The sequence below is a fragment of the Pelodiscus sinensis genome, chromosome 7 (genome assembly GCF_049634645.1).
Source record: "Pelodiscus sinensis isolate JC-2024 chromosome 7, ASM4963464v1, whole genome shotgun sequence".
Classification (NCBI taxonomy): domain Eukaryota; kingdom Metazoa; phylum Chordata; order Testudines; family Trionychidae; genus Pelodiscus; species Pelodiscus sinensis.
This window is the reverse complement of record NC_134717.1, coordinates 72,702,534-72,728,984: the sequence shown is the minus strand read 5'-3', so window position 1 is coordinate 72,728,984 and position 26,451 is coordinate 72,702,534. Positions and strand designations below refer to the sequence as shown.

The following is a 26,451-nucleotide window of genomic DNA, read 5'->3' as shown; positions in this document are numbered from 1 at the left end:
ACTCTAAGTGATTGTAATGGGCACAGATTGTAACAGTGCATATAAATCAAAATGCAGCAATGAATATTGTGGTAGGTATTCCTAGTTTCATACATGGTGATGGTGTCACTCAGCTGTCACCTGTCTCATTTCATATTGGAGTGTCCCACAATGCAACTCCTGCCTCAACCAGAACAGCAGCTGTTCTTGTCCTTAAGGTCTGTATCTCTCAGAATTCTTGTCTTTTAACAGATGTAGGTTTTTGTTTTTATTTTCTGTTTAATGATTGGTCTTCATGCTACGGCGTCCCATGGGAGATGTTAAACATACCTTCTTGGAACATTTGAAAGCGTCCAGTTGGATACTTATTCAGATCCGAAAAAAGGATGGAACTTATTCTTTCCACAGATGCTTTATTTTCCATTTCAAAAATTATTTCCTTTGTACAAAGAAACCCCTGAGAAAATACTTTGGGTCTGGAAGGTGTTCTTTTTCTTTTCTTTTCTTTTCTTTTCTTTTCTTTTCTTTTCTTTTCTTTTCTTTTCTTTTCTTTTCTTTTCTTTTCTTTTCAAGACACAAAGTTTTGGGTATTATTTTGGATGGAGGGGAGAAGCACTAGAAGTTCAGCCATCACCAGGCGGTAAAGTTAACTAAAAACTAAGAACAGTAATATATATATATATTTCCCAATAAAATTATTAAATATCTTGTTTTGATCTCTCTGCCCCCCCCCCCCCCCTCGTTTATTGCAAGAAAAGATCAGGTCTGCACAAATGTGGCCTCTCACTTGTAAAAACAAGGCAGTGTTGTGTTACAGATTAGTTTATAAATCCCCAGTGGCTTCACAGTTCAGTGCCTACAGCTGCTGCAGATGGGCCTGGGTTTTTGTCTCTTCGCTGTGCTGCAGCCGGCAGTTGAAGGAGAAAATGGAATGATCAGGTTATTAACATGTAGGCCGTGAGGAAGAGGCTGCACAATGAGAACAGCTGGTGTTGCTGTCTTGGCTGATGCAGCGGAGATAATCAAATCTTCCTTTTTTTGTGGGGGGGCAAGTAAAAGGCAGAAGACACAGTGGAGAGTTAGACAAACAACACTTATGGTATTATAGGGGGGTTTTATAATGCACATTAGGAGTCATCACTGGCTTACTAGTTATCTAAAAATCTTTCCTTTTTTAGGAGGAACTATATGAGCCTTTAATGAACCTGCCTATTAAGCTTTCTTTGGTTACAGCTTGAAAATATACAACCTGGGCTACTTCCTGTTCTCTACATTTAATATCGATCTAGCTGTCTATCTTTTAGGTATTTTAAGGTGCCAGTCAAAATGGTGTCTAATTGCCGGGTTGTAGCTTGGAAATGAGGTTATAAAGCTACAAGGTAACATATTTTGACAAGAGTCAGTAAGCCGCATTGACAGCATTGTCAGCATTATTTTCATATCCACCATCATTTTCATTCCCTCTTCTCTTGTGCTGGCACAAGAAAGAAATCATATCCTCTGTGCTAAGTAGGAGACATCTGCCTGCAGGTGTGAACTGAGCCAACTTTCAGATCTTTGCAAACGCAGTTAGAGTTAACCTGCGCAGGGCCCAAAATCACAGAGAGCCCTGCTCAGTGCACACATGGTGCCAGATGTGTGAATTCCATTAATAGGTTTTGTCATATTGCCCTGTGGTATTCTTTGTTTTACAGACAGCTCCTTTCTTGGAGTGCACAATTTTCACTCTCTAGTAACCTTTGTTTCTCAGCCCTTATGGAGAAGTCCTATAGTATTTAACAAAGTGCTAACTCCTTCTATAGAATTTCAAGCTAACCTATGAAGTGTTTTGCAGTGATATCATTGTCCAGTATTACACTCTCTGGGGTGGTTTAGAAATCTCTTCAACAGATACCATTGTCCATAGATTTTTAGAGTAATTCCTGCAGAGCCCCATTTGTCTCGTTCTTATTAAATTTGATAGGATTTTTCCATAAGGCTTAATCTTCCTTTATTAAACAGACATTTGATTATTTACACCTGGTCAGGTTTGATTTGGCATCTGAATTGGAGTAGCGGATGTTCCATAGATTTTTACTTGTTGGTATTTTCTCTCCAAACATTTACATCAATAGTTTGGGGACAAGGTATGGATTTGGTCACTAGCATATGTCTGGGGCCACCACCACCCTCCCCTTGCTATATTGCTAAGTGGGAGCGGTGTCGTGGTCTGGTAAAAGTTGGGAATCACCGATTTATTACAAAATTGGTCTTTCACAGTTAAATCTGTGGAAATCAGAAGGGCTTCATGCGAGATCAAAGCAGCAGAAGTTGAGAGAGTGCTTCATTGAAGCCTGCAATGTACCTGACATTCATTTCACATCCACTCTAACTCTTCTGACGTAGGGCTGGCTGTGTGAGCTGCTCCGCTGGAAAGAGAACCCAAGCCCGGAAAACCGCACCCTCTGGGAGAACCTCTGCACCATCCGCCGCTTCCTGAACCTTCCTCAGCACGAGAGAGATGTGATCTACGAGGAAGAGTCCAGGCATCACCACAGTGAGCGCATGCAGCATGTTGTCCAGCTCACTCCTGAGCCTGTGCAGGTCAGAGCACTAACCTCCATTTCAGGGGTTCTGTGGGAAGCAACAGGTACCAGCTTCCCTTGGGCATACAGGTTGAAAAGCATCAATTTTAATCTTTGTCTACAAGGCAGAACGTAGACTAGAACTCTAGGCTCTCTGAGCATTTTGGCTACATCTAGACTGGCGTGATTTTCCGGAAATGCTTTTAACGGAAAAGTTTTCCGTTAAATGCATTTTCGGAAAAGAGCGTCTAGATTGGCACGGACACTTTTCCGCTAAAGCACTTTTTGCCATTTTCGCGATCGGGGCTTTTTTGCGCAAAACAAATCTCATCTGTCTACACTGGCCCTTTTGCGCAAAAGTTTTGCGCAAAAGGGACTTTTGCCCGAACGGGAGCAGTATAGTATTTCCGCAAAAAGCACTGATTTCTTACAGTAGGAAGTCAGTGCTTTTGCGGAAATTCAAGCGGCCAGTGTAGACAGCTGGCAAGTTTTTCCGGAAAAGCGGCTGATTTTCTGGAAAAACTGGCCAGTCTAGACACAGCCTTTGTGTATATTCTGTAGAGTGCATGCATGTGTGTGGTTATCAAAGAAACAGTCAAAGCAGGCTACTTATGCTGGTAATAATTGAGGGGTAAGACTCACTCTGAGGAAGAGCTGGTGGTAATTTGGGGACTACATAATCTAAACGTTTGTGATGTAGTGGCATAGCTTTGAGTTAAAACCCAAAACATATTGAACAGGGGTGGAGAACCTCAGGTTCGGGGGCCAGATGCGGCTCCCAGCTTGCCTGGATCCAGCCCCTGAGGCTCAGCATTGGGGAGCCCATGCTGGTACTCCAGCCCCACCTGCCACCCAGGCACAGAGCTGGAGCACACAGAACCTACTTGCCTGCCCCCACCCCTAGGCTCTGGTGTGCAAGGGGTATGTGGGCGGTGTCTTTCTCCGTCTCTGTCAGGGGCTTCTCACATTGTTTCTCACTTGTGTGTGGCCCCCGAATAATTTTTCTGTGAGTCCATGGTCCCTGACCCAAAAAAGATTACCCAGTCCTGGCCTGGAAATTCAGAACAAATTTCTCAGCGCGTAAGTGGGGTTGTAGCTAGAAAGAGGACTGGGAACTTTAGTAGACACACTCAACTGACAAAGTTTTCACTGTGTGTCACTGCCCAAAAATGCTTGTAAGATGCATCATTATAAAGAGGCCGATAATACAGCAATCAATATGTGATACTGAGAGGAGAAGTGACCCATGAATGGATGTTTGCCTTGTGAAGTGGTCTAAAAAGTAAAACGTTTGGGAAAGTTCTGCTCTGGAAATACATACACTGTCTGTGTTTGCTGGAACTTGATGTGTTCCTAAACAGCGGGGTGAACATTTGGAAGCAGAACTTAGTTTCAGAACCTCCTCAGTGATATGTGCGTATTTGTAGGTGCCATTCCTGACCCGTGCCCTAGGTTTTGGTTCTTTGCAACTTTTATATTAGACTTGTCTCTGTAGTTGAAATGAGAAGATGTTCTACTGGTAAATGGACACTGGATGCACAAAAGAGAAGGGGTCTGAGTGAAATACTACTTAGACTTTCATCTCTGTGGTCCCAGCTTCAGAACATACATGAAAATGCGTAGTAGATGTTTATACACATCACAAAACAAAGAGTTCTCTCTGTGATTGTAAAGAGGCTCTGAACTGGGACAGCAAGTTGTAACATATCAGGATGAATGTGAAATGAGCACTGGGAAGGATTGTAGAGTACTTTTCCACCTTATGCTCCTTGCGTTCACTATAAACACAGGTGCTTTCAAACAAGTGTCTGATGGTATAAGCCAACTCTGGGGAGAGGGAAGTGTTATTAGTACTGTGGTCATGCCAATGCAGAAGGAAGTCTTGAGGAAGATCTCAATGAAGAGGTTAGTTTGGAGTCAGCTATTCATGGGTAAGGTCTGGTGCAGAAGGAATCGAAGAGATTTGAGAGGTAGTGGACAACGGGCATTCAAAGCTAGAAGTAGGGTGGGAGGATGACAAGGAATCAGTAGGGAAGTCATATTTGCCAAAGTCCCTGAAGCTGGTGAGAGGCAGTCTGGACTTGGTGCAAGGAGATCCACTAGCAGCGTTCAAAGAGCAGGGAGTGATGTGCAGATCAACGTAGCACCTGCCTTTTGTGCGAATGTTCAGGTGAATCAAAGAGGAAGAGATTGCAGTGGTTAAGGTGGGGGTGAGGCTGAGTTCTTCCTGGCTATCTCAAAAGGAACGGTCACATCTTAAAAATGATGGAGGAAGAAATGACAAGCTTTGGCTTAGCCTGAATGGGAGGGAATTAGGCAGAGTCCAAGATAATCACCAATCATGAGTGTGTGTGAAAGAGAGAAGGTGGTATTGTCAACCAACATTGTTCAGCCTCTGGTGAGTTTCAGCCCTTCAGTTATTGCTCCTTTGTTTCCACTGAAGTCCACTCCATCTAGCTCTTCATTTCATTTCCCTCTAGTCCAAGTGACATAGTCTACTGTTGCTGCCTCCCTTTCTTCCATTTTATCTGATACTGATCGGTGTCTCTTTCTTCTTCTAAGCCCAGTCTGCTACTTTTATCATGGGTAACTTGAATTTCCATTTCAACTTTTCTGATTCTGCTACCTCTAAAATCATGTCCATTAACCTCTTTTGCTTGATTTCCTGCAGACCATCTTGGTCTAAACATCACCAAAGAGCATACTGATTTTTTTTTTAATCTCTGATGACTGACTATTAAGCGGAAGGTGGAGGGGATTATAATTCATTCAAGTCCACCTTATAATTCCTTTTTCTGATTTCCAGTCTGTTAAACTCTCTCGCTTTTCTTATATCCCTTCTTTCCCTGACTTTGCTTATATCTTTCCACTTTACCCCCCATTCTCTTATTAGATTCTCTGCCCTTTTCAGGTATATTAATTGCGTATCTGAAGCTGATGTACCTTAACTTGACTTCTGGCGCTATCCACACCGCAGGAAGTTGAAGGGAGAAGTGTTCTCCCTTCAACTTCCCTTACTCCTCGTGGATGCAGGACTACCAGTATCGACTGGAGTGCCTCTCTTAGTTTGAATTAGAGTGTCTTCACTAGACCTGCTAATTTGAACTTTGGAAGATCGACAGTGGCAGCTTCAGTCTTCTCTGTAGTATAGACGTACCCTTCCAGAACTGCTGAGTTCATCACTCTAATCCCCAGCCTCTGCCCTCAACCTGTGTTCTCTACCTCCATTTCTGTTCCTGTGCTTTTGAGCACCTCTTCATGCAGCTCTGAGACTGTTCTCCACTCTGCTAAGTGTATCCTCTCTTCTTTGAATTCTGTCCCTCATTCTTTCTAAACCATTTCCCTTCTCCCTGGTCAGTTTTTGCCCTATCCAGCCACGTATAGCTTTTCAACTTTTGACTTTCCCCTTAAAAGCTATTCCTGGCCTCCATCTTACAATTAAAGAGGTAAGAAAACCTAAAGGGAAAAATTACCTTCTAGGATTCAGTTTCTCAACTCTTACATCTACACAAGGAATCCTAAATGCCCAGCAGCAGAGGGACAAAATTCATTGGCACCCCACCCCTCTGCAGATTGTAAACTATCTGGGGCAAAGAACTGCCTTTTTATATGTTTGTAAAGGACCAAGTTCACCTCTGGCACAGTATAAATAATACCACTCAGCAAAGCTAGACGAATCTTCAGTTAGCAGAGCTTTCTCTCTATTAAGAAAAAATAACAGTGGTGCAGGAAGGCTACCAACTTTGTGTAGCCCTGAACTATGTTGGACACACAAAGGAAATTGTTAGTATGGGGGAAAACCCAGCCCTGATACTAATACTAGATTAAAGGGCTTGAAAGGGACAGTTCAAGATAATTTTTCCCTGAGTTGGCTTAGCTTTAACCAGTGACCTTGATAATTTACCCTACTTTCAGAACTCTTTTGCACATCACTTTTTTGCATAGTGTCTCATCTGAGTGACATGTTACACTGCATTGCAATGTGATGCGTTTGTGTTTGTCAGCAAGTTGCAAAGCCATGGATTAATTATTTATTACAGTCAAAATATGAAAAATGAAGAAAAATAAATGGAACCAGCTGGCAACTACATCTTGCAAAACTCTGGAGACTCGGGGATATGGTTGATACATTAGGTTTGTGTTTTGGGGGCGCTGCATTTTAAAAGACTTTGTTTGCCCATCTGAAATTCCCAATTGTTTTTTTGAATGGCATGCTGCCGGTATGAGATTCAGACTCCACCTGTCCACTACTTTAAAAAGTAACTTTTATAGAGTGGTTTTCGATTTATTCTAAATAATATTTTCAGTCTCTGCTACTGAAGTTACTTTTAGCAGCAAGATTTGATTTTGACTTTGCTGTGAGGGTCCTTAATAGGTAGTTAGCGTGGAAGACTCCATGACAGCTTGTATCAGTGAAGTAAAGCGGAGGTCCTCACGCTAGCAGTCACTGGAAATCCTGTGACACTTTCCATAAGGGTAGGGGTCTCAGACCCAGGAATCCTGGCTAGGCTCCAGTAGGAGTAATTACATTCTGCCTGTCTAAAATTCCCTCCGTAGTGTCAGCTGGAAAAAGCTAGTCTCACTTCCTTCTAGAAGCAGTTGCTGGTGCAGGATGCCTGCCGCATTTCAGTATTGAATTGGCTCAGTTTTTGCACTGGTGAAGTACTCTGCTTTGTGGGTGAAAGGTGCTATATAAATGTATGTTGTTAACACTTAGCCTTGACATCAAGGTAAGGATCATTAAAAGGTGGAACAAGTGATAGTATTATACATGCGGGACATGCAAACCAATAAAAATCTTAGGTGCTTACATGGCTCTCAAAGGAAGGCGGCGGATAGCCATTCTTACTTCTCTAGTTTGTTTTATTTTCCTCTGTCTTCCCTTATTTAAAAAAAAATAATTTGCTGTGTGGCAGTCATTCATGTTCAATAATTGAGATGTGGTGCAGTTGTTCTAGCAATCGCCGTGCCACATGGTAGTCTGAGACTGGGCTTCGTTCCTTGCTTTCAGCCTGAGAGCCAAACTAAAGGGAGCCTCACGATGGAGTGCCTCATATCATTGGCCAGCACTTTCCTTCCACCGTGTAATTGGGCCTTTATGGCTTCTGGCTTTCAGCAGATCCTCCCAGCAATTGTGGCTTCTGAATCAATCCCTCTGCTGCTTTCTTGGAGTAGCAGGGTGAGAACAAGCTATAAACCCCCTTGAATGAAATAGTGTGGAGGAAATAAGGTCAAGTTCCTCTTTTGAGTTTGTGGAGCTTGCTAAGGAATAGAAATCTGGCAGAAATCAATAAACACAGAAAAGTTTTAGAAAGAGAAACCATTTAAATTCGGTTACTTGAAGTTAAACTTGGAGTAAGTTGGAGGATGTGAAGATTCCTGTGCCCTGGGTTCTGCCTCTTTTACATGTTGACTTCATAATTTTGAAATTCCTCTACAGTACAAGGATTGGATGCTAATGATCGCTGATGGCTGCAGTGTCAATGTAAATCCACTGGATTGTGTTTCTCCAGTTCTACAGCAGAGTTAACGGAGACCAGAATTTGACTCTCGATAGTTTAAAAGGATTATTGCTGCAGTTCGTTGCATTAGCTACATTGGGGAGGCTTCAGCAGTCCCTGACCATCAAGGAAATTGATTGACATTTCCATTCAGCGTGCTATTAGTATATAACGGTGTTTTATTCCTCCTTTTTTCTCTTCCATTGGATTCTCCCTCACACCTGCATATTAAGGCTTTTCATGGAATGCTTTCCTATTCTTCGAGCAAATTATTCTTGGTGGAATTTACTGCAGAAGGAATTTTCACTATCATGCTTAATTTAGTAAGAAGCATTTTTAGAACAAAGAGCCCATAAACCCTCATCCCCATAGAGCCTCTGGCAGCACTTTAGTTGGGGGCTAACGGAAAGGTCAGGGAGATCATAACTTGATCAGTTACCTGTGTAGTGACCGTTTTTGTGATAGGTCCCTGCATTTATCAGGGCCATGTGGTGGTTGTCCCAGTGTTCTGCTTGCCAAGCCTCTGGGTTGAGGAGGATTAACCCTCTGGGCCCATCTTTCACTTAAATCCCATTAACCTGTGAGCCCAGGGGTGTTGGGCCCTCTAGACGCGCACAAGCTACCCTTTCAAGCTAACCAATTTAAGCTAACCAGTGACTAGAGAAGCCTGCCCACACTGAAATGTGGGGGTTCATTACAGACATACTGGGGCACAATAATTCACATTTTTCTTTCCCTCTTGCCTGGTGCATTAATATAGGGCTAATTCATTGTTAATTGCTGGGGCAGAGAATCCTGCCTCAGTTGGGAGAATGATAAATCAAGCTCTTGTCTCTATGGTGTCAGGATGGATAAGCTAGTTCTCTAGAGTAATGAGCCACTGCTGCAGCAAAGCACCCGCCATTCAAAGAGCAAGGAAACCTAGCATTTCATTTTTTGTATAAGCTGTCAGACAGATCTGCTCAAACTCACAGATACATATTGATTTAAGTGTAGTCAAACATTGACTTTTAAAGAAGAAACAGGAATGTGTGTCACTTGCTTCCTGATACACTGCTACTTTTGTCAAATTATTTTGTCTCCGGATCTCTTTTTTCTTCGCTGGGAACTTTGATTTAGACAAATCTGGCAATTTATAATACAGATCATACATCTCGGTGGAGTGTTAATAAATAAAAAAAAGTATAGTCAAAAGCTGTCCTTCAGGAAGGTCTTTTCATATCGGTCTATTGTTTGGAGCACTGAAATCATAACTTTTTTTTAAATGCCCAGAGAAAATGCATCATAAAAGTAAAGGAGATCATTTGCCATTTTGTGGGAGATGTCATAGAATGAATGCTTTAGAAATTACAATGGAATATACAATATCGGAACATGAGTCACCTGCAAAAATGGGTCAAGGCGGGAAGATGGCAATCCATGAAATCTTGTATTCTCTTTATAGAAGTAATAAAGAAGGGAATGTGCACCACAATAATTCAGACTAATAGAATAATGGATTTTCTGTAGCACTAACATTAGAATATACAGGTCAATCAATACATGTGATATGCAGATTAAAAGAAAGATACAAACTGATGTAAAATTTCTCCACTTAAAAATAATACTGATTAGTAATTCGTAGCTAACAGTAGGTAAGAGGAAAACAAGGCAATATTGTTCCAGGAAGGAAAAGAGCATGCAGATGATCTTCACACTTATTTTGTCTACATATTGATCTGGGAAGGACACTGGTCTTCACATTTGGAAACTCAAGCAAAAACCACTTGCCCATCCCAAACTAACTTTTTGTGTGACTTGTGCTTATCAGTTTCCCCAGTATCACCTTTGGGCATCTCTTCACTACTCATTGGATCCAGCGGGGCAAGGGAGGAAGAGGCCAGTTGATTTATCATGTCTAGCTGCGCACTCTTCCATGCTCTCCGGTACAACAGTAGAATGAGAAGAGTAAGGGGAGTAAATGGGAGAGTCTCAGCTGTTGACTTATCATACTGAAGTAAGTAGGTCTAAATACATCAAATTCAGCTTTGTTATTCAGATAGCTGAAGTTGTGTAATTTAGATTGACAGCCCACAGTAGCGTAATAAACTGGCTACGTCTACACTGCGTTGTTTTGCGCAAGAAATATGCAAATGAGGCAAAGTGTGGAATATCGCCGCACCTCATTTTCATAATTAATGAGCGGCTGCTTTTTGCGCAAGAGGTTTTTGCTCAAAAAGTATCCATCTACACAGCTCCTTTTTGCGCCAAAAAACCCTCTTGCGCAAGAGGGGTTTTTTGCAAAAGCCTCTTGCGCAAAAAGTGGCCGCTCATTAATTATGTAAATGAGGTGCAGTGATATTCCATGCTTTTCTCATTTGCATATTTCTTGTGCAAAACAGCGCAGTGTAGACGTAGCCTATGTGTTTGTGTCACATTCCAGTTCTGCTCCACTCTTCTGCATGAATATACCATCTTGTTCCTGTGTTTGCTTCATCCTCCTCCTACATCATAGCTCCCCAAAACATACTAGAAACATCACACTCTCCTTCCTACTCAGAGCGGAAATGAGGCCAGACAGATAAAACGGGCATTGTCAATGACTGGGTGTACTTGAGCAGGTTGTGCTGTGTTTGCACTGTGGCTGTATTTGAACCAGTGTTAGAAAGCTTAGTACCTTTATTTGAGTTGGCATATTCATGTTGAGCAGTTGGGGCATTTATGTGCAATTTGATTTTGAGCTAAGGGTGAAAATGTGGGTCAGATTTAGAAACAGAATATACAACCCCTGAATGTTACTTGCAGTTGCTTGCACCTCTGCGCACTTGCTACCTTCCATTTCTGTATCACCTTTCAGCCTAAAATGACGTTCAAAACACTGATTAAATTGTCTAATTATATGGTAAATAAAGACAAGTTTGTATCCCTGCAATGTTAAAATGATACAGTTAAAATCAGAAATAGCCAGCCCAAGGGGAACCTATATTTGCAAATACTAATAAATCTGAATCTACATAGATTCAGCTGGGGAGAGATAGGGTTTTCTCCATCCTGTTAAGTCCCCTATGTGTGTCCCATCTACTGTAGAGTACTCTTTGTTCCTACTGCACCAGCCTGTGCTGTATCTTTGAGAAACTGGTTCATTTCTTCACCCCGGCTTAAAACCAAATCCTCCATCAAAACAAATACGGATCCAAATAACTGCTGCTTTCCCCATATTGGTGACTCCTTGTTTCTTTAGAAGTGCTGCTGCCGTGGCAGGAGAATGGGAGATTGCACCATTGTCTTGGCTTCTTTCCATTTTGGCTGAGCGCCATGCTGTGGGAGAGGGAGCCGGCTGCGTGAATCCCAGACTATACCCTCTGTGGACAGTAACCGCCTGGGGATCCAGCTCAGCAGCATAAAGTTGAAAAAGTATTCTGGCAGAAAGCCAGGGAGATTTGGACTCAAGTCTTCCACTGCCTGGGCATGTCTCCTGCCTGTTCTGCACAATGGGCCCTGGTGGCAAGAGGCTGGCAGTACAGCAGAAGTCCCTGCTCTTGGAACACCAAACCTATGGTTTTGGGCACCTGAGCATGTGAAACTGTTTGCTCTGAAAACTGGGTGTCTGCTTTAGATGTTTTGGCCTCGCTTATGTGGAGAGTGACATGCCAATGTAAAAGGCTGGTTGAAAAGCTTGGAACCCTCAAAGCAATACTGTTGTTACTCCTTACGGCTGTCTCGCTGGAGTTCTTCTGCAGCTCTGTTACTCAACTCTTCAGGAATCACAACCTCCCTTCTTGGAAAAAATTGTGGCTGTGCACTGCGGTTTTATGTCTTAATGAATGTTTGACCACTCCCCCTTTTGATGAGCACTATTAGAACATTTCTCTGACAGTCTACAGTAGCTCAGAAACATTGCCCCAGTGAGGTTTGCATGCATTTTGACAAAGCCAACAAGCAACACATAACAGACAATGAGCCCCTTATATTAGACTCTGAGGTATCCGATAGAATTTCCTATGATTGATAGTTATTACAATTGCAGTGGAAAGCCACTGAGTTTTTACTGTTCTAGCCAAACCTACCTACTGTGCCTTCTCAGCTGTTTCTGTTTAGTGTGGGTATCTAATGTGGCTGAAAAGTGCTGCTGATTTTTATTAAGTTGAAGTCTGCAGCTCTCCTTATGATGATGGTAAAAACACACTTGCAATTAAAGGGAAACTGTCTCAGTTCTGCAATTAATTTATTTTATTCAACCCTAGAAAGGGGAAAACAACAAGGCTGGATAATTTTGTCATTTCTGAGATTGTAAATTCATTCTTCTCGAAGCTGTCTCCCTAGAACTCATGTAGTCAAATGAGCTTGTACCTTTTAGATTTCTAGTTAATCTACTTAAATTGCAATGCTGACTCTCGGGCAGCTGGTGAGCTAGGAGTTTAGTCAGTTGCACATTAGTGGAGAAGATCTGGTGCTGGTATGTGAAATGAAGTGTGTAAGGTCAGTGTCCTATAAGAATCTGTCACGTGGATCTGCATGACTCTAAAGCCAGCTATTATAACTTCTGGGAGTGAATGAGAGAAACCACTTAGAGAACACTAACTAGAAATGAAAACCATTTTTTTTAAACTACTAGAAATTTAAAAGTTTAAGTGGGGCAGCAGGCAGGTCCAATAGCTCTTCACCTCTACACTTGTGTTTTGTCCTGCTGTGTAATTTCACAAATTAAGTGTGAACTAATGGTCATTGCTGTGACCACATTCACACATTCTCCAACTACTGCATCATTTGGAATAAGTCTGACCATCTTCATTTATGGGAGCCCCAGGATTGGGAAACAGAGGGTTAAAGGTAGTTCAGAGGGAGCAGTGCCTTTGTGTGTGTGTGTGGGGGGGGGGGGGGGGGGAAAGGGTCGAGTGTTGACACAACAGCTGAGATGGTGCAATGTATAACAAAATCAAACTGAACAGAGCAGCTTTAAGAGAAAATATCACTCATGGCAGTGCTGTCAATCTCGTTCCTCTAAGTATTAAATTAATCCACAAACAGCTTTTAATGGTGCTTATTTTTCTTATATCCTTTATATTGTTCAGCAGCATAACTATAAAAACTAGGTGCTATAAAAAGCTGATCTTGACATTAGGAATGTTAGATATCAGTTAATTAATAGTCAAGTAATCACATTCATTCCAGCCCCACTTCCAGGGAGCCCACTGCCACCCCACATTGCTGCCTCTCTATGGCTATGTCTAGACTTCAGGCTTCTTTCGAAAGCATCTTTTGAAAGAGCCTCTTTCGAAAGATCACGTCTAGACTGCAGGCGGATCTTTCGAAAGAGCAATCCGCTTTTTCGATAAAGAGCACCCAGCGAGTCTGGATGCTCTCTTTCGAAGAAGCCCTATTTACATTGAAGAACGCCTTCTTTCGAAAGAGGAACTTTCGAAAGAAGGCGTTCTTCCTCGTGAAACGAGGTTTACCGCCATCGAAAGAAAAGCCGCGTTCTTTCGAAATTATTTCGAAAGAACGTGACTTGAGTCTGGACGCAGGGGAAGTTTTTTCGGGAAAAGGCTACTTTTCCCGAAAAAACCCCTGAGTCTGGACACAGCCTATCAGAGGCACCAGTGCAGGGTGTCAGGCGGAAGCCGGTCTGTAAGGAAAGCCAGTTTAAAAACCAGCTTCCCACACAGGCTGACTGCCCCTGATACAAGCTCCCCATGGACAGAGGCTGCTGTGGGGCAGGAAGGGGTGAGGGAGGCTACAGTGAAGCAGCTTCTGTCCTTGGAGGCCTGGGCTGGCAGACAGAGGCTGGTTCGGTAGCAACCACTGTTCATGGGGCAGAGCGGGGTACAAGCTCCCCATGGACGGAGGCTGGTCCGGCAGCAGCTCGGACTCCCTAGAGACAGGAGAGTTCAGACCCCCTGCAGTAGTCTCCCCTGCTCCCTCCCGCCTGCGCTGCTTGCCTCTGATAAAATAGAATATCTATAAAAGTACAAGAGTGTGTATTTTTTCCTCATATTCATCTGCACTTTAGAGTATTTCAAATAATATTCCAAAATATCTTAACACAGACAGGAAAGTAAAGCTGCCTTCTCGATCCCTAGCTGCAGAACAACAAAGGCTACATTATAAGCCCAGATCAAACACATGACTTTAATAAAAGACATTAAAAATAATTAGATAATTTATTTAGAGAGCTGAAAGTCTCCATTTCTGATCATTCTTATCATCCAAAAAGGAAGTAGGTGTCCAGCTTGTGGCTCTATTCAAATGCTTCCCCCTCCTCATGTTTTAGATTATAAGTGTATGTGTGTGTGTTTGTGTATGAATATATGCATAAATATAAAGTGGTGTGGATTTTTGAAAGTAACTTATCAATTTGGAGTGGCAGTTTTTGGATTTATACCCTAGAAGGAGCCTGATTTTCAAGAAAAGCTGAACACTCACCACCCAGGAAAAAAAACACCTTATCTCTAAAGTGTCTCAGTTTGGACACCCAATGCATGCGTCGAAAATCACTTGCCGTTTCTGGGAAAACAGAAACAAAACATACACATATGGAAGCTCACTCATTCATTAAGAAGGATGTGGAAAAAATTGTCACATTTGTTTAGTTTTCATAAACATTGTTAAGAAAGACCAAAACCAACCCCCAGTTTCCAGTTGTTTATTTTGAACCCCACGACCAGATCTTTACTTCGTACCAACATGGTAGAAAATCATTTTGACTCTCATTGGGATTTTTGGTTGTGTCGTTTGTGTTTTCTGCATTGGGGGTCTGCCCATATTCTATCTTGCTCCTGAATCCAGAGTATAAGGTGCTAGTAGGTGGACATCGAACACTTGTTTGTCCCAAATTTCATCGACAGAGGAGGGCAATCTGCAGAAGTAATTTGGAATTGCACTAACGGGAGTAGGCGATTTAGCTACACAGCTGTCACTACTTATATGGGGTGGTGAGTGGCTAAATCTCCTAGTTTGAGTAAAAAAAAATTCAGCCTTTGTGATGTCGTTTCAGATGTATTAAAATATGGTATCCTGGATTCCTTCATGCTTCCAGGAAAACCTGGTACCTATTTGCTACAGTTGTGGGTTTTCAGATATTCAACATATTACAAAAATCCACTGTGTTGTTATAACGGAAATATGGCTATAAAGAGGGTATGAATGAGTTCTTCTGCTTCTTTGCATTATCAGATACTACAGTTAGAACTCTGAGTCTATCCAGTCGTATAAGAAAAGAAGCTGACATACTAAAATTCCAAGATTTAATGTGTCCTTTCAAAGATGTATATGGACAGCCCTTCACTAGTTAAGTGCTAAGATATTACTATTTATTATTTATTTCCTCTCTTCTTTTCCTCGTACTGACGAAGCAGGAAATATTTTTGTGGTTTCATTTTGGAAGTGGAATAAATGTTTTCCCTGCGGCATTTGAAATTTTAATAATCTATAATAAATAAAATCAGAACTAATAACATAACTGGTTTCACTTGGCACTGCGATCTTCTAGATGCATTGCAACTGTGGAAACATAAATAGTTACAGCCTTTGAAAGCCGAGTTCCTATTTGCTAAATATACTTGGCTTGTTTTAAATTCCTTTGTGTGCAGTCATTAATACAATCCTCTTTGACAGCATTTAATTAAAGTGCTTTTCTCTATTAAATTCATTAAAACTTTTTTTTACATACAACTGTTTCCCAGACACTGAATGTTAAGGACCTGTAGTCCTCTCTTTAAATAACTTCTGTCTCCTCATTGTAAATTGTTAATTAAATTTAACTTAGACTGTTTAAAGATGGCTGGGAAAGGAAAGCCAGATTTCAGGATATGGTCCCAATCACATCTGTGATTTTTTTTGGTACATTTTTCTGTGTAGCTATAGACGATATCAAATTGTTTATGAAATTGCCGTATTTGAAGCTGGAACGAAGTAAAGAAATAACCTAAACAAATAATTCCATTTCTGTTTTAAAATGTGTATCTTTTTAGCACATTCCTTAGCCTGAGAGTATTTGCATGGGGAGGGAGAAAAGAGTGAGTAGTTCAGTATTAATAGATTATTGACAGTTTAATGTCTTGGCACCTAGAGAGTCCATAAGGTATAATAAACAGGAAGCTGTCTGATGTGAGAGCAGTCAATAGTATAGTCAATCAGAACCTTTCAGTTAATTGCTCGTTGACCTCAGAGATTTCCTGTAGGAAGTACCTTCCTAACTTTAGGTCTAGAAGAACCAATATGGTTGTCAGGTTTTAATCTCTGGATCCTTTTTCTTACATAGGTTTGTACAGTGGATTTTTGCTTCACTCCACTATGGGGCATTGGGACTATACTAATAATTTTCTGCCATCTGAAGCTTTTTGAGTGCTATTTTCTATAGCCAAATATTGCAGATATGAAAAATGTTCTGTTTTGTCACAAAGGGGCTTAGGACTAGACCCTACATTCCTTACTCAGGCAAAATTCCCCTTGACTTCAGTGGAGGTGTTTCACGAGTTAATGAGTAAGGACTACAGAACTGGGCTTTTCATTTAGTTGATGAGCAAGATCAAGTAGCAGTCTGAGGTTGAGAGTGTTTTCTAAAACAGAGTCTAACCGAGGTCAGATTTCTTAAAAATACATTACAAGGCATTGTTCTGGTACCTCTGTAGACATAATGGGCTCTCTTAGTGCTAAGGATCACAGCTTCCAATGATTTCAATAAAAGGGTCACTCAGCACCTTCAAAATCATACTCCATGCACTTATAGGTAAACATTGAACATTGATTTGTGCACTGGTCTTTACAAGTGCAAAATGGTCTTGGTTTGTATTTAGTTATCTAATTTCTGTACTTAGCTTCTCTAATTTTTTTCAACTGTGTATCTTGATAAGATCTAGATAAGTTACAAAGGCAGGCAGGAAGCAAGCCACAAGGGGATTTTCTGACCCTGACTAATTGTAAACCATCTGCTCATTTAGGGAGGAAGGCAGCATAGAAAACTCAGTTGGAAATTCAGCAAGGGCTGTTTCTCCAACTCTTGATTTCCAAAGTGTGTGTTCCTCACGTGAGATTACATGTAAATCAACTGCTGCTTCAGACCTGATCTGAGGCAAACTGGTTTGGGTTCCTTCATGACAGTGACTACTCTAGCCTCCCCTTGAGGCTTTTGTGGCACTGCCAAGTCAATTTACATTTAATTCAGTCAAGAGACTCTTTTTTTTTTTTGTCTCTAGATATTATTACGATTATGTCGTTAGCCACTTATCGGGCACTTCAAGCTTCTCCTTTGCTGAAAGGAGTACTGTACTATTGTTTTAAAATGATCATTTCCCCCTGGTTTTGACTCATTCTTTTAGTTGGCTTCTTTGCTCATTCGCTTAGTGAAAACCTCTTGATGTTAGTCTAGAGGCCTGATTCTTTTCTCACACTGGCTTTACCCCAGTGAAACACCACTGATGTAAGTGGAGTGACTCCTGATTTACTCTGGTGTAAATGAGATCAGAATTAGAACACATCTCTCTCTCTCTAGCAGGTCTCTGCTGGGTGCTGCCTTTAAATCCATGGGTTGCCTAAGGTTGAACAAGGTTACAGATTTCCTGGTTTCAGGCTTGTAAAGGAAAAAATGGAAGGCGATGCCTTTCCTGGAATGTTGCAGCTGATTAGAGTAGTTGTGATTTATGCTCTAGCTGATTTGATAGGAGATGGAACAAAATTATTGTGAAATGCCATAGAACCAGGGTACAATACACATGCATTGTCCTTTGGCAAGTAACAGCAACATGCAAATCTAACTCTGATAGTCTGAAGATGCTTTAAGTAAGTTCCTAGATTCATCAATACTGTTAAGGAAATTGATTGTCGGTGCTGTATGGACCAAAGGGCTCCCATATGGAAGATCCATGTATTCTGATCCTTTTATAAATCACCTTAGTTCTCATTCTTTGGGGCCTGTTTTCCCATCTGTACAGGCACACAACCCTTATACATGCTAACAGGAGTAGGGGCAGCACAGATCTGCTTGCCATCAGCTTCCATTTCTTGGTGGTATAAAATGATGAAAATAAGGGATCTTGAATGTGTAGTGCAAAGCTAAGTCTCCTCTTACAGGCTACGTCTAGACTGTAGGCTTCTTGCGCAAGAAGCTTTTTGCGGAAGAGATCTTCCACAAAAACTTCTTGTGCAAGAGCGCGTCCATACTGCAAAAGCGTATTGAAAAAGCATTGCGCTTTTGCGAAAGAGAGCGTCCAGATTGCATGGACACACTCTTGAAAGGAAACTCTGATTGATTGCTATTTACAGAATGGCCACCAGGGCACCTGTGCTTTTTTCGATGGCCCCGTTTTGTGCAAAGAAACCCTGTTCCCCATCCACACACACCTTTTTGCGCAAGAGCTCTTGTGCCAAAAGGAGTTATTCCTCGTAGAAAGAGGAATACCTATTGCGCAAGCCCCCCTCTGCTCTTTTGATTTTTTTTGTGCGCAAAAATGCACTTGAGGTGTGGATACTCTGCAAGTTTTTGCGGAAAAACAGCCATTTTTTCTGAAAAAACTCTGTAGTACAGACATAGCCACAGGGATCGCTGTAAACTGAAAACGTCCTTTAAGCCTGCACCCCTATAATATAAGTAAAATCACTTGCATTGACTAAACTGGGATTCAGAATGGTCAGTTGTCTTCTCCAAATGAGTCAGTGACAGCGATGGAATAGCACTCAGCAGTCATGACTCGTAGGCTCTTGTTCAAGCCACTAGTGATTTTTTTTTTTTACACTATAAGGCCAGAAGGGAACAGTGTGATCATCTAGTCTGACCTCCTGCATGACATAGGCCTTTATGAATTCATTCCTGTTTGAAGGAATTGGTAGTTTCATTTTACAGGCTGGGAATAGAAGCCCACAGATGAAGTCACTTGCCCAGGAAGTTTGTGGGAGATCTGGGAACTGAACCCAAATATCATGAGTCCTAGGCCAGTGTTTTAACCACAAGACTGGAGTTGCTGTAATCACCCTGCCTTTGAATACATACCTGCCTTTGCATCCATATCTGCCTAGAATTGTTTTCAGTTTTTTAATCAAAAGACTGAAGTTGCATTTTTATCTAGTTTTCTGAACAGGAAACATGAACTTGCCAGTATTACACAAGTACCAGTAAAGTAGGAAACCTTTCCTTATAACTGCAATCTAAAATATCTGTTGTCTGTGATAGAAAGACTGGCACTGATCATAATTAATGTCCAGTGGAAAATGCAATTGTGAAACAAGACTAGCAAGATCAAATCATTATCCATGGTTTTCAAACCTTCCACACCTTTTCAAGAATGAAATGCAAAGACAAAGGATCATTGATACCATTCTCCAAAATATACTGTCTTTGGTTTCATAGTCTCTGGAGAACTGAGCACTTTGATCATTTGACTTTATTTACCCAATTTTAAGCTAAGGGTATAATAAAGCATATTATGCCAGTTGTGTGTGTGGTAATGCTGGCTATTTTGCTTTTGACCATGGCAGTTGATTATAACGCAGCGTTTTAAGACTTGCATTCTAAAAAAAGGAATATTTATACTTTTATGTGTTTGATTCACACAGTACAGTTTGCTCAAGTCCTGTTATTAAGTGCATTGGTGGTTACGTCTAGAAAGCAAAAAACATGCTGAATAGTATTTTATCAGCACAGATCTACTATTTTCACTAACCATAACAGTCAGGTTCTTCTGACTTCTGAGTGCCCCTATTGTAAAAATTAACAGAGCAGTTGGATATTCTTGGAACCCCAAATAGCCATGTGTGAGGACTAAAACAGTTTGATGGGACAAATAATTACCCGCCAGAATAGAATGTCTAATCCAAACATATTCTCTCTCTAAATAATTCAAAACCCTCTTCTTAATCTAAGGAGCTGGAAAACTACATGATTATAGTGGCGCCATTTGTGCCACCATAGTTAAGGGGTTTATAGCATGACCTTAAACTTTGCTCTAGCCTGGAATTTGGTCTCCCGCAGGCTAATGGCAAACCCCTTATGAAGTATGGAATAAAGAAGGAAATACACGGAGTGGTAACTTTTTTAAGATACTGAAAGTACCATAAATATGTTGAAAGTTAAGATGCACTTTTGGATGGCTTTGATTGAAAAAGAAAAAAGGCTCTGTTAATCAATGTGATCGTTTTGCCAGCTGTGAATTAGGGATGGGCAAATTACTTTGGATAAAATAAGAATCAACTCATGTCTTTGCCAAAACATGAACGTCATCCTAACCATATTCAGTTGGAAAAAACAGGACTCTAAATAAAGTAGTGCCACAAAATGCCATCACCCACCTCCGGTTAGTCAGGAAACGTTGATCCATCTGAGAGATGTTGACTCTAGCGATCTAAGTATTTCTCACCCTCGGATAGACTATTGCAGCTCCCTTTCTTTGTGCCTGACGGTAGGTTGACACAGACATTACAGCTTATACAGAATGCAGCAACGTCCTGAGCAAGAAGACATCCCCAGAATCACCCCACTGGTCTTTGTGTCCTCTGATAACTTCCTGTGGGCTTCTGGAGCCAGCTCAAGGCCTCCATCTAAAATTATTATGTCCCTCAGTGAGATGGTGCCTGAATGCCTCTGAGGCAGACTCTTCCTTTGGCATCAGTAGTGCCCAGAAATCAGCGCCCAAGAGCCAGAGATGGGCCATTCTCGGCAAAGTCCTGCTGTACCAGAGATCAGAAGGGGCCCAAGCCTGACACGGGTGGCAGTTTAAATGCTGTGATGATGGGCTCTCCAGAAATACCCCTGAAACGGAGAGAAGAGAGCAGAGGTGGTCCCTTTCCCCCGTTGCCTCTCAGTTCTTCTCATCTTGTCATGTGTAGGCTCTTCCAGGCTGTTCTCACAGTAATTGCAGTCAAACCTGAAGTAAGAAATGCTAGAAATGTTGATGGAAAGCTGTCACCTGAGAGGTTTTCAACCCACGTTTTTAGACTCCAGAGGCTGAGGTATTTTGCGTGCTCATCTGTCGGGCTACTGGGCTGTGGAAAAGAGCCATGCAATCCTCCATGTACAGGCAGTCCCCGAGTTACGCGGATCCGACTTATGCCGGATCCGCAGTTACGAACAGGGTTTGCTCCGCGTCTCCCTGGTCTGCTGGAGACCAGCAGACCAGGGAGACGGGGAGCAAAGCCGCGGAGCACGCGGGCAGCAGGACAGCCGCGGCGCGTCTGGGCTGTCCCGCTGCCCCCGTGCTCCGCGGCTTTGCTCCGGACGCCTGTGGTACAGCAGCTGGGGCGCTGCCAGTTGGTCCCGTAGCGCCGCTTTGGGCGCTACTGGACCAACCTGGCAGCACCCCAGCTGCTCTGCACCAGGCGTCCTGATTCAGCCACTGCTGGTCAGTTTCAGCAGCGGATGAATCAGGACGCCTGGGGCAGAGCAGCTTGGGTGCTGCTGGGTTGGTCCAGTAGTGCCGAGGAGCGGCGCTACTGGAGCAACCCAACAGCACCCAAGCTGCTCTGCCCCAGGCGTCCCCAAGTCAGCCGCTGCTGAAACTGACCAGCGCTGACTACAGGAAGCCTGAGGCAGAGTTGCTCTGCCCTGGGCTTCCTGGAATCAGCTGCTGATCAGTTTCAGCAGCAGCTGACTTGGGGACGCCTGGGGTTCTTAAGTTGAATCTGTATGTAAGAACTGGCGTCCAGATTCAGCCTGTTGAAACTGATCAGCGGCTGATTCCAGGAAGCCCGGGGCAGAGCAACTCTGCCTCGGGCTTCCTGTAGTCAGCCTCTGGTCAGTGTCAGCAGCGGCTGAATCTGGACACCAGTTCCGACTTACATACAGATTCAACTTAAGAACAAACCTACAGTCCCTATCTTGTACGTAACCCGGGGACTGCCTGTACTGGTGCTGGCTACTTCACTTTGAGGTTGACTTACTACTGGTGACTGAGTGAGGCCGTGTTGTCACATACAAATCCCTCTATGAGCTGCAGCAGGGAGAAGGCTGCTTCGGGGATTTATTGGAGCCCAGCTGGCTGAGACCCTGCGGAGAACAAAGTTTATCTGCCGCCTGGACGGACCATAACATGTCTCCTGCTTGGCCTGTCCACTTTTTGGCTGATTTCTTCATGTTCTTTCAAATGGGAGATTGCAGCCACCCTATCCTACAGTCCATGTCCACAATAAGGCCTTCCTGTTGTCAGAGACCCTGCAGCCTGATTTTCACCAGCAGAAGCTGGTATGAATCCGGCCTGTCTTCCAAATAGTACCTATCCGCAAAGTTGGTATGTGATGTCTCCGCCTGTTGGGTAAATAATGTTGTGGATGAAATTCTCATAGCTCAGATAGATATCGGAGAGGGGTGTATTAAAACTACAATACAATAAACCCAAGGATCTGCATTAAACTGGAAAGAGATGGGAAATTCAGAGCTAGTCAGTGATCATCAGCATGAATTCATTTATGCTGTACCATAAAATCATCTGGTTTCCATGCACTGCACAGCAATGACAGTTTTCTCTGTGTTTTTGTGTGAAGTGCTTAGTTAGTGTTAGGAAAAGTCCTTCCATCCAGACACCCGCCATGAATTACTTGGCATTTTCAGGGTTGTGATTTTTCTTAACATTATATTGGCAAAAATAGTAACTCTTGTGCAGCCACGTGCTGTCTATTAACCTAGATCAGGAAGGGGAAATAAGCCACACATTATTGGAAAATAAGGTCATGATTGTGGTAAAGTAATGGCAGAAATTTTTCTCTCTTTCTAAGACCGATTTGTAAACATTCTTCAAACAACTGTGCAGACAGTAATTCTATGTTTTAAAAAAAATTCCTGTGCCCAGATGTTTTTCATAGTAATGATAGACCTGTCCAAATATTATCTGGTCATCCCCAATTGTCACTGAGAGTTACATTGCACATGTAGCCTCTTAACAGCACAGTGTAATCAGGCTGTAATTTATATTTTATCTCCAGTGATGATAGCTTTTGAAAACGTTTCGTGGTGTATTTGCTCTTTGATGCATGCTAAGCCCCTAGTAGCATTAATAGGAGCAGAGTGTGCTAGGAGGGGAGAGAACACCTTTTTTTTTTTTTAAGTCAACAGGATTAATTGAATTTTGCTAACACTTTGCACTTATCACTTCTGATTGTGATGGCAAATGCAGTATACCACTGGACTTTTTTCAAACTCATATTTTTTTAAGGTGGATAGAACCATTCACTCCTTTGTCTCCCTCATCTACAACTGCAATTAAAATTTGTGGCTGCTCTGATTAAAAACAGTAAGAACACCATGATAGCTCAGCCCTGCATTTCTTGTCTTCTAGAAACTGTTGAGTGCACAATGAATGCAGGATCGATCCCTTGTTTCAGAAGCTTGGTGTTTGTTCTATCTCTTGTTTTTTTTTTGTTTCTGTTTTTTTTTTTATCTCAAACACTGTTTATTTCTTGCCCTTAAGCAACATGACTGCCATCGAGCAAGCAAAAGGAAGTATATGGAATGTATGCTGGAAAGCTGTTCAAATGAATCGCATTCAACTAGTTCCTTATTTCCTTTTAGAAACAGGGCTTGCACTTGAGTTTGAGTTCCTTGTGGAACCCATTTTTCCCTTTGCACCTAGCTCAGAGAATTAACATGTTGCAGATGAAAAGCAATATAGGAGGACGATCTGACTGTGTTATTTGCTTATTTTTCAATTAGTTGCTGTCTCTTTGCAGCTGCAAAGAAGAATTAGGGTTGTTGGTCTAAAGATCATTTTAACCAATTAACCCATAAAGATTTATTTGGGGCCTAATTGTATGATTAACTTTGGTGGTGGTGTTTACTTTTGTGGAGCAGTTATTAAACTGCATTTTAAAAAAAACAATACACGAGAAATGCCACTAGCATTTTAGTTACAATATTAAAGGAAGCTCAGACGAAAACTAGATGAAAGTGAACATATATATCCATGTCAGACTTCCTACCATTTTGCACGCTCATATTGATTTCTTTTGACATGGTCTTCTTTTATTGAACACCACATTTTTTTTAAAATCCCTTATCCATAACAGTACCTGCTAGGAGCAATTGTAAAAGGAAACCAAAGTATATTAAACCTGCCTGAAGTCAAAATGTAATCTAACACCTGTAGTCTGCAATTTGTCATCACTTCATAGATACTATTTCTTTTTTAATAACAGTTTGGATTTTCCTGACTTTTGACCTTAGGATACTATATAATCCAAGAAAAGCAGTAGAACTAAACCACAGTCTTTAACACGGCTTTATGGTGTCAAGGTATAAAACCACAGACACATGAAAGAACCAAAAGAAAATACTTCATTTGGGGCTGTAACTAATTATACTGCATTATTTATCTAAATGACCATACTTTGCAAGGTGCAAACAAAAAAAGTCTTACATTCACTACTTTTAAAAAGAAAAATGAGCACAGGTACAAACTGTAACTGCTCTTAACAGTTTCTCATGCAGACATTTCAAGAATCCTTCAAAGCATCTCAGCACAGGACTTCTGTCTAATTAATGCTTTTGCCAGTGTGACTCCCAGATTGGAAAGCTGTTTGTGTATAGTTTTGTTTACGTCAGTGTTTTTCTTGTCTGCTCTTATGCAATACAATACAATATATTAAGCTAACTCTTTGCAGTCTCTGGGTGTGATATGTAAATACAGACGTGTGTGTGTATATATTTCTGTCTGTGTCAGATGTATTAACATGATATAACTTGATAGTACGTTTTCCTAGGCATGCCGTTTGGCTGGCTGGTTAAATAAATGCTAGCCTGCTAAGGGTTCATACAAGTCTCAGAGAGTTGGGACACTCTACTTATAAAGAGTGAGGGCCTGCTGTTATTGACAGCAGCATGGGAACAACTCTGAATGCAAAGTTAAGTCTTGCAAATAGTGGTAATTGACCTAATCCAAAGCCTACTGAGCTCAATGGGAGTCTTTGGATCAGGTCAAAGAAAGGAACTGCTCTGAAGCGGACGCTTAATGCATTAAGTGGGGAATTGAAAATTGCGTGAAGGACCTGGTCGTGCTCTCAATGACAGTCCCATTGACTTTAATTGGAATAGGATCTAGCCCACATGCCTGTAATGGACACAATACAAAACTGAACAAAGGGTACATGCCTCTGTCATGGATGATGGAACATATTGAATAGTGGGGGGAGGAGGGAGTGCTTAGAGCCATTGAACCAAACAGTAAACCTTGGATAGAACCACTTCAGCCAGGCGGTGCTACAGCACCTTTGGTCACTGTTTTGTAAAGCTCGGATAATCGCGCTTGTCTCTCTAACATTACGGTTTCGTGGCTCCCAAGCAGACTAACTCTCCTCCTGATCAGCACCATAAAAATTCTTGATGCAAGTACAATTTTTTGTCTGTCTAAGATAGTGTTATAACTTCCGAGCAAGGGTTGTTTCCTGGCTCAGGAAATGTTAGGGCTCTTGCCAAAGGTGCAAGAGGTGTAGTCTTTCCTCTCAGAGAAGGCAAGATCCACTGAACCTTTGCTGCCTTTGACTTCATGTTACAATGGCTTTATGGGAGCTGACACTGCCCAGGGCAAGCCACCCTGCAAGCCCCCAGCTGCCCTAAGTCCCTTTTGGCTATGGAGCCCCCATGGAGAGAGAGAACCTACACTTAGAAAAGGTCTTGCCTTCCCTTTTGACGGAGCAGTGACTGGGATGGCTCGGAGGATGAGGGAGGACCCCTAATAACAACTTCAGCGCTTCCTGGGAGAATGTATTAAAAGTAATGATCTCACAGACAACTTCTCTTTGCTAAGAAGGAAACAATTGAACCACATTGTAAAACAACGAATTTGGGGGTTGATGACACAAATCATAGAAATGTGGTTCCTGTTTCTAATCAGTTGTGACAGTTATATGGCAATAAAACCTGTATTTCACAAAGTAAGCTTTATTAACGTTTATCTAGCTAGCAGATATTCAATGCACAATGCAGTACATGCACACACATTTATTCTGTTGTCTTATTGGGGGGTGGGAGAGGGCTATTGCCTTAATGACCAGCCATGTTGTCATCTTTAGCTCTAGATAGGGAGAAGATGGGGATGGAAATGAATGTTAAAAAGAAATTGAATCTAGCCAAAGTTGAATCCTGTACCGGTGGAGGACTGTAGTTAAAGAGTTTGTCCAGATTGGCTTGTTTCTGTGGGACCTATGTCTCGTTGTCTTCACCTGAAGCCTGTGTTCTCATCCAAAACCATCTTAATGGAGATGGGGAGCAGCTACCTGGAAAACAGAGCGGTGGCCCTTGCTTTTCTCCCCCAGTGTTTCTTTGCATTAGATTTTTAAAGACCACAGAAACCTTAGTTTATGACAAGTAATCCAGCTCACTCCCATAATGATATACTACATTATATACTTTCCTAAACTTAATCATTCAATATCTTACTTCCTTTCCTGCAGGCGTGTACCATTATATTTTACACATGGCTCCCAGCTGGTTTTCATTGTGGCCATCCAAACAT

The 26,451-nt window shown here is 41.9% G+C and overlaps 1 protein-coding gene across 2 annotated transcripts in view; it reads left to right on the top strand.

Moving 5' to 3' along the window:
- SATB2 (SATB homeobox 2) overlaps positions 1-26,451 on the top strand; it is a 177,034-nt gene that overhangs the window by 140,357 nt on the left and 10,226 nt on the right. For both annotated transcript variants that reach the window (XM_006117927.4, XM_006117926.4), the window contains one exon: positions 2,365-2,562. In XM_006117927.4, the coding sequence (XP_006117989.1) occupies positions 2,365-2,562 (198 nt within the window). The remainder of the gene's footprint in view (positions 1-2,364; positions 2,563-26,451) is intronic.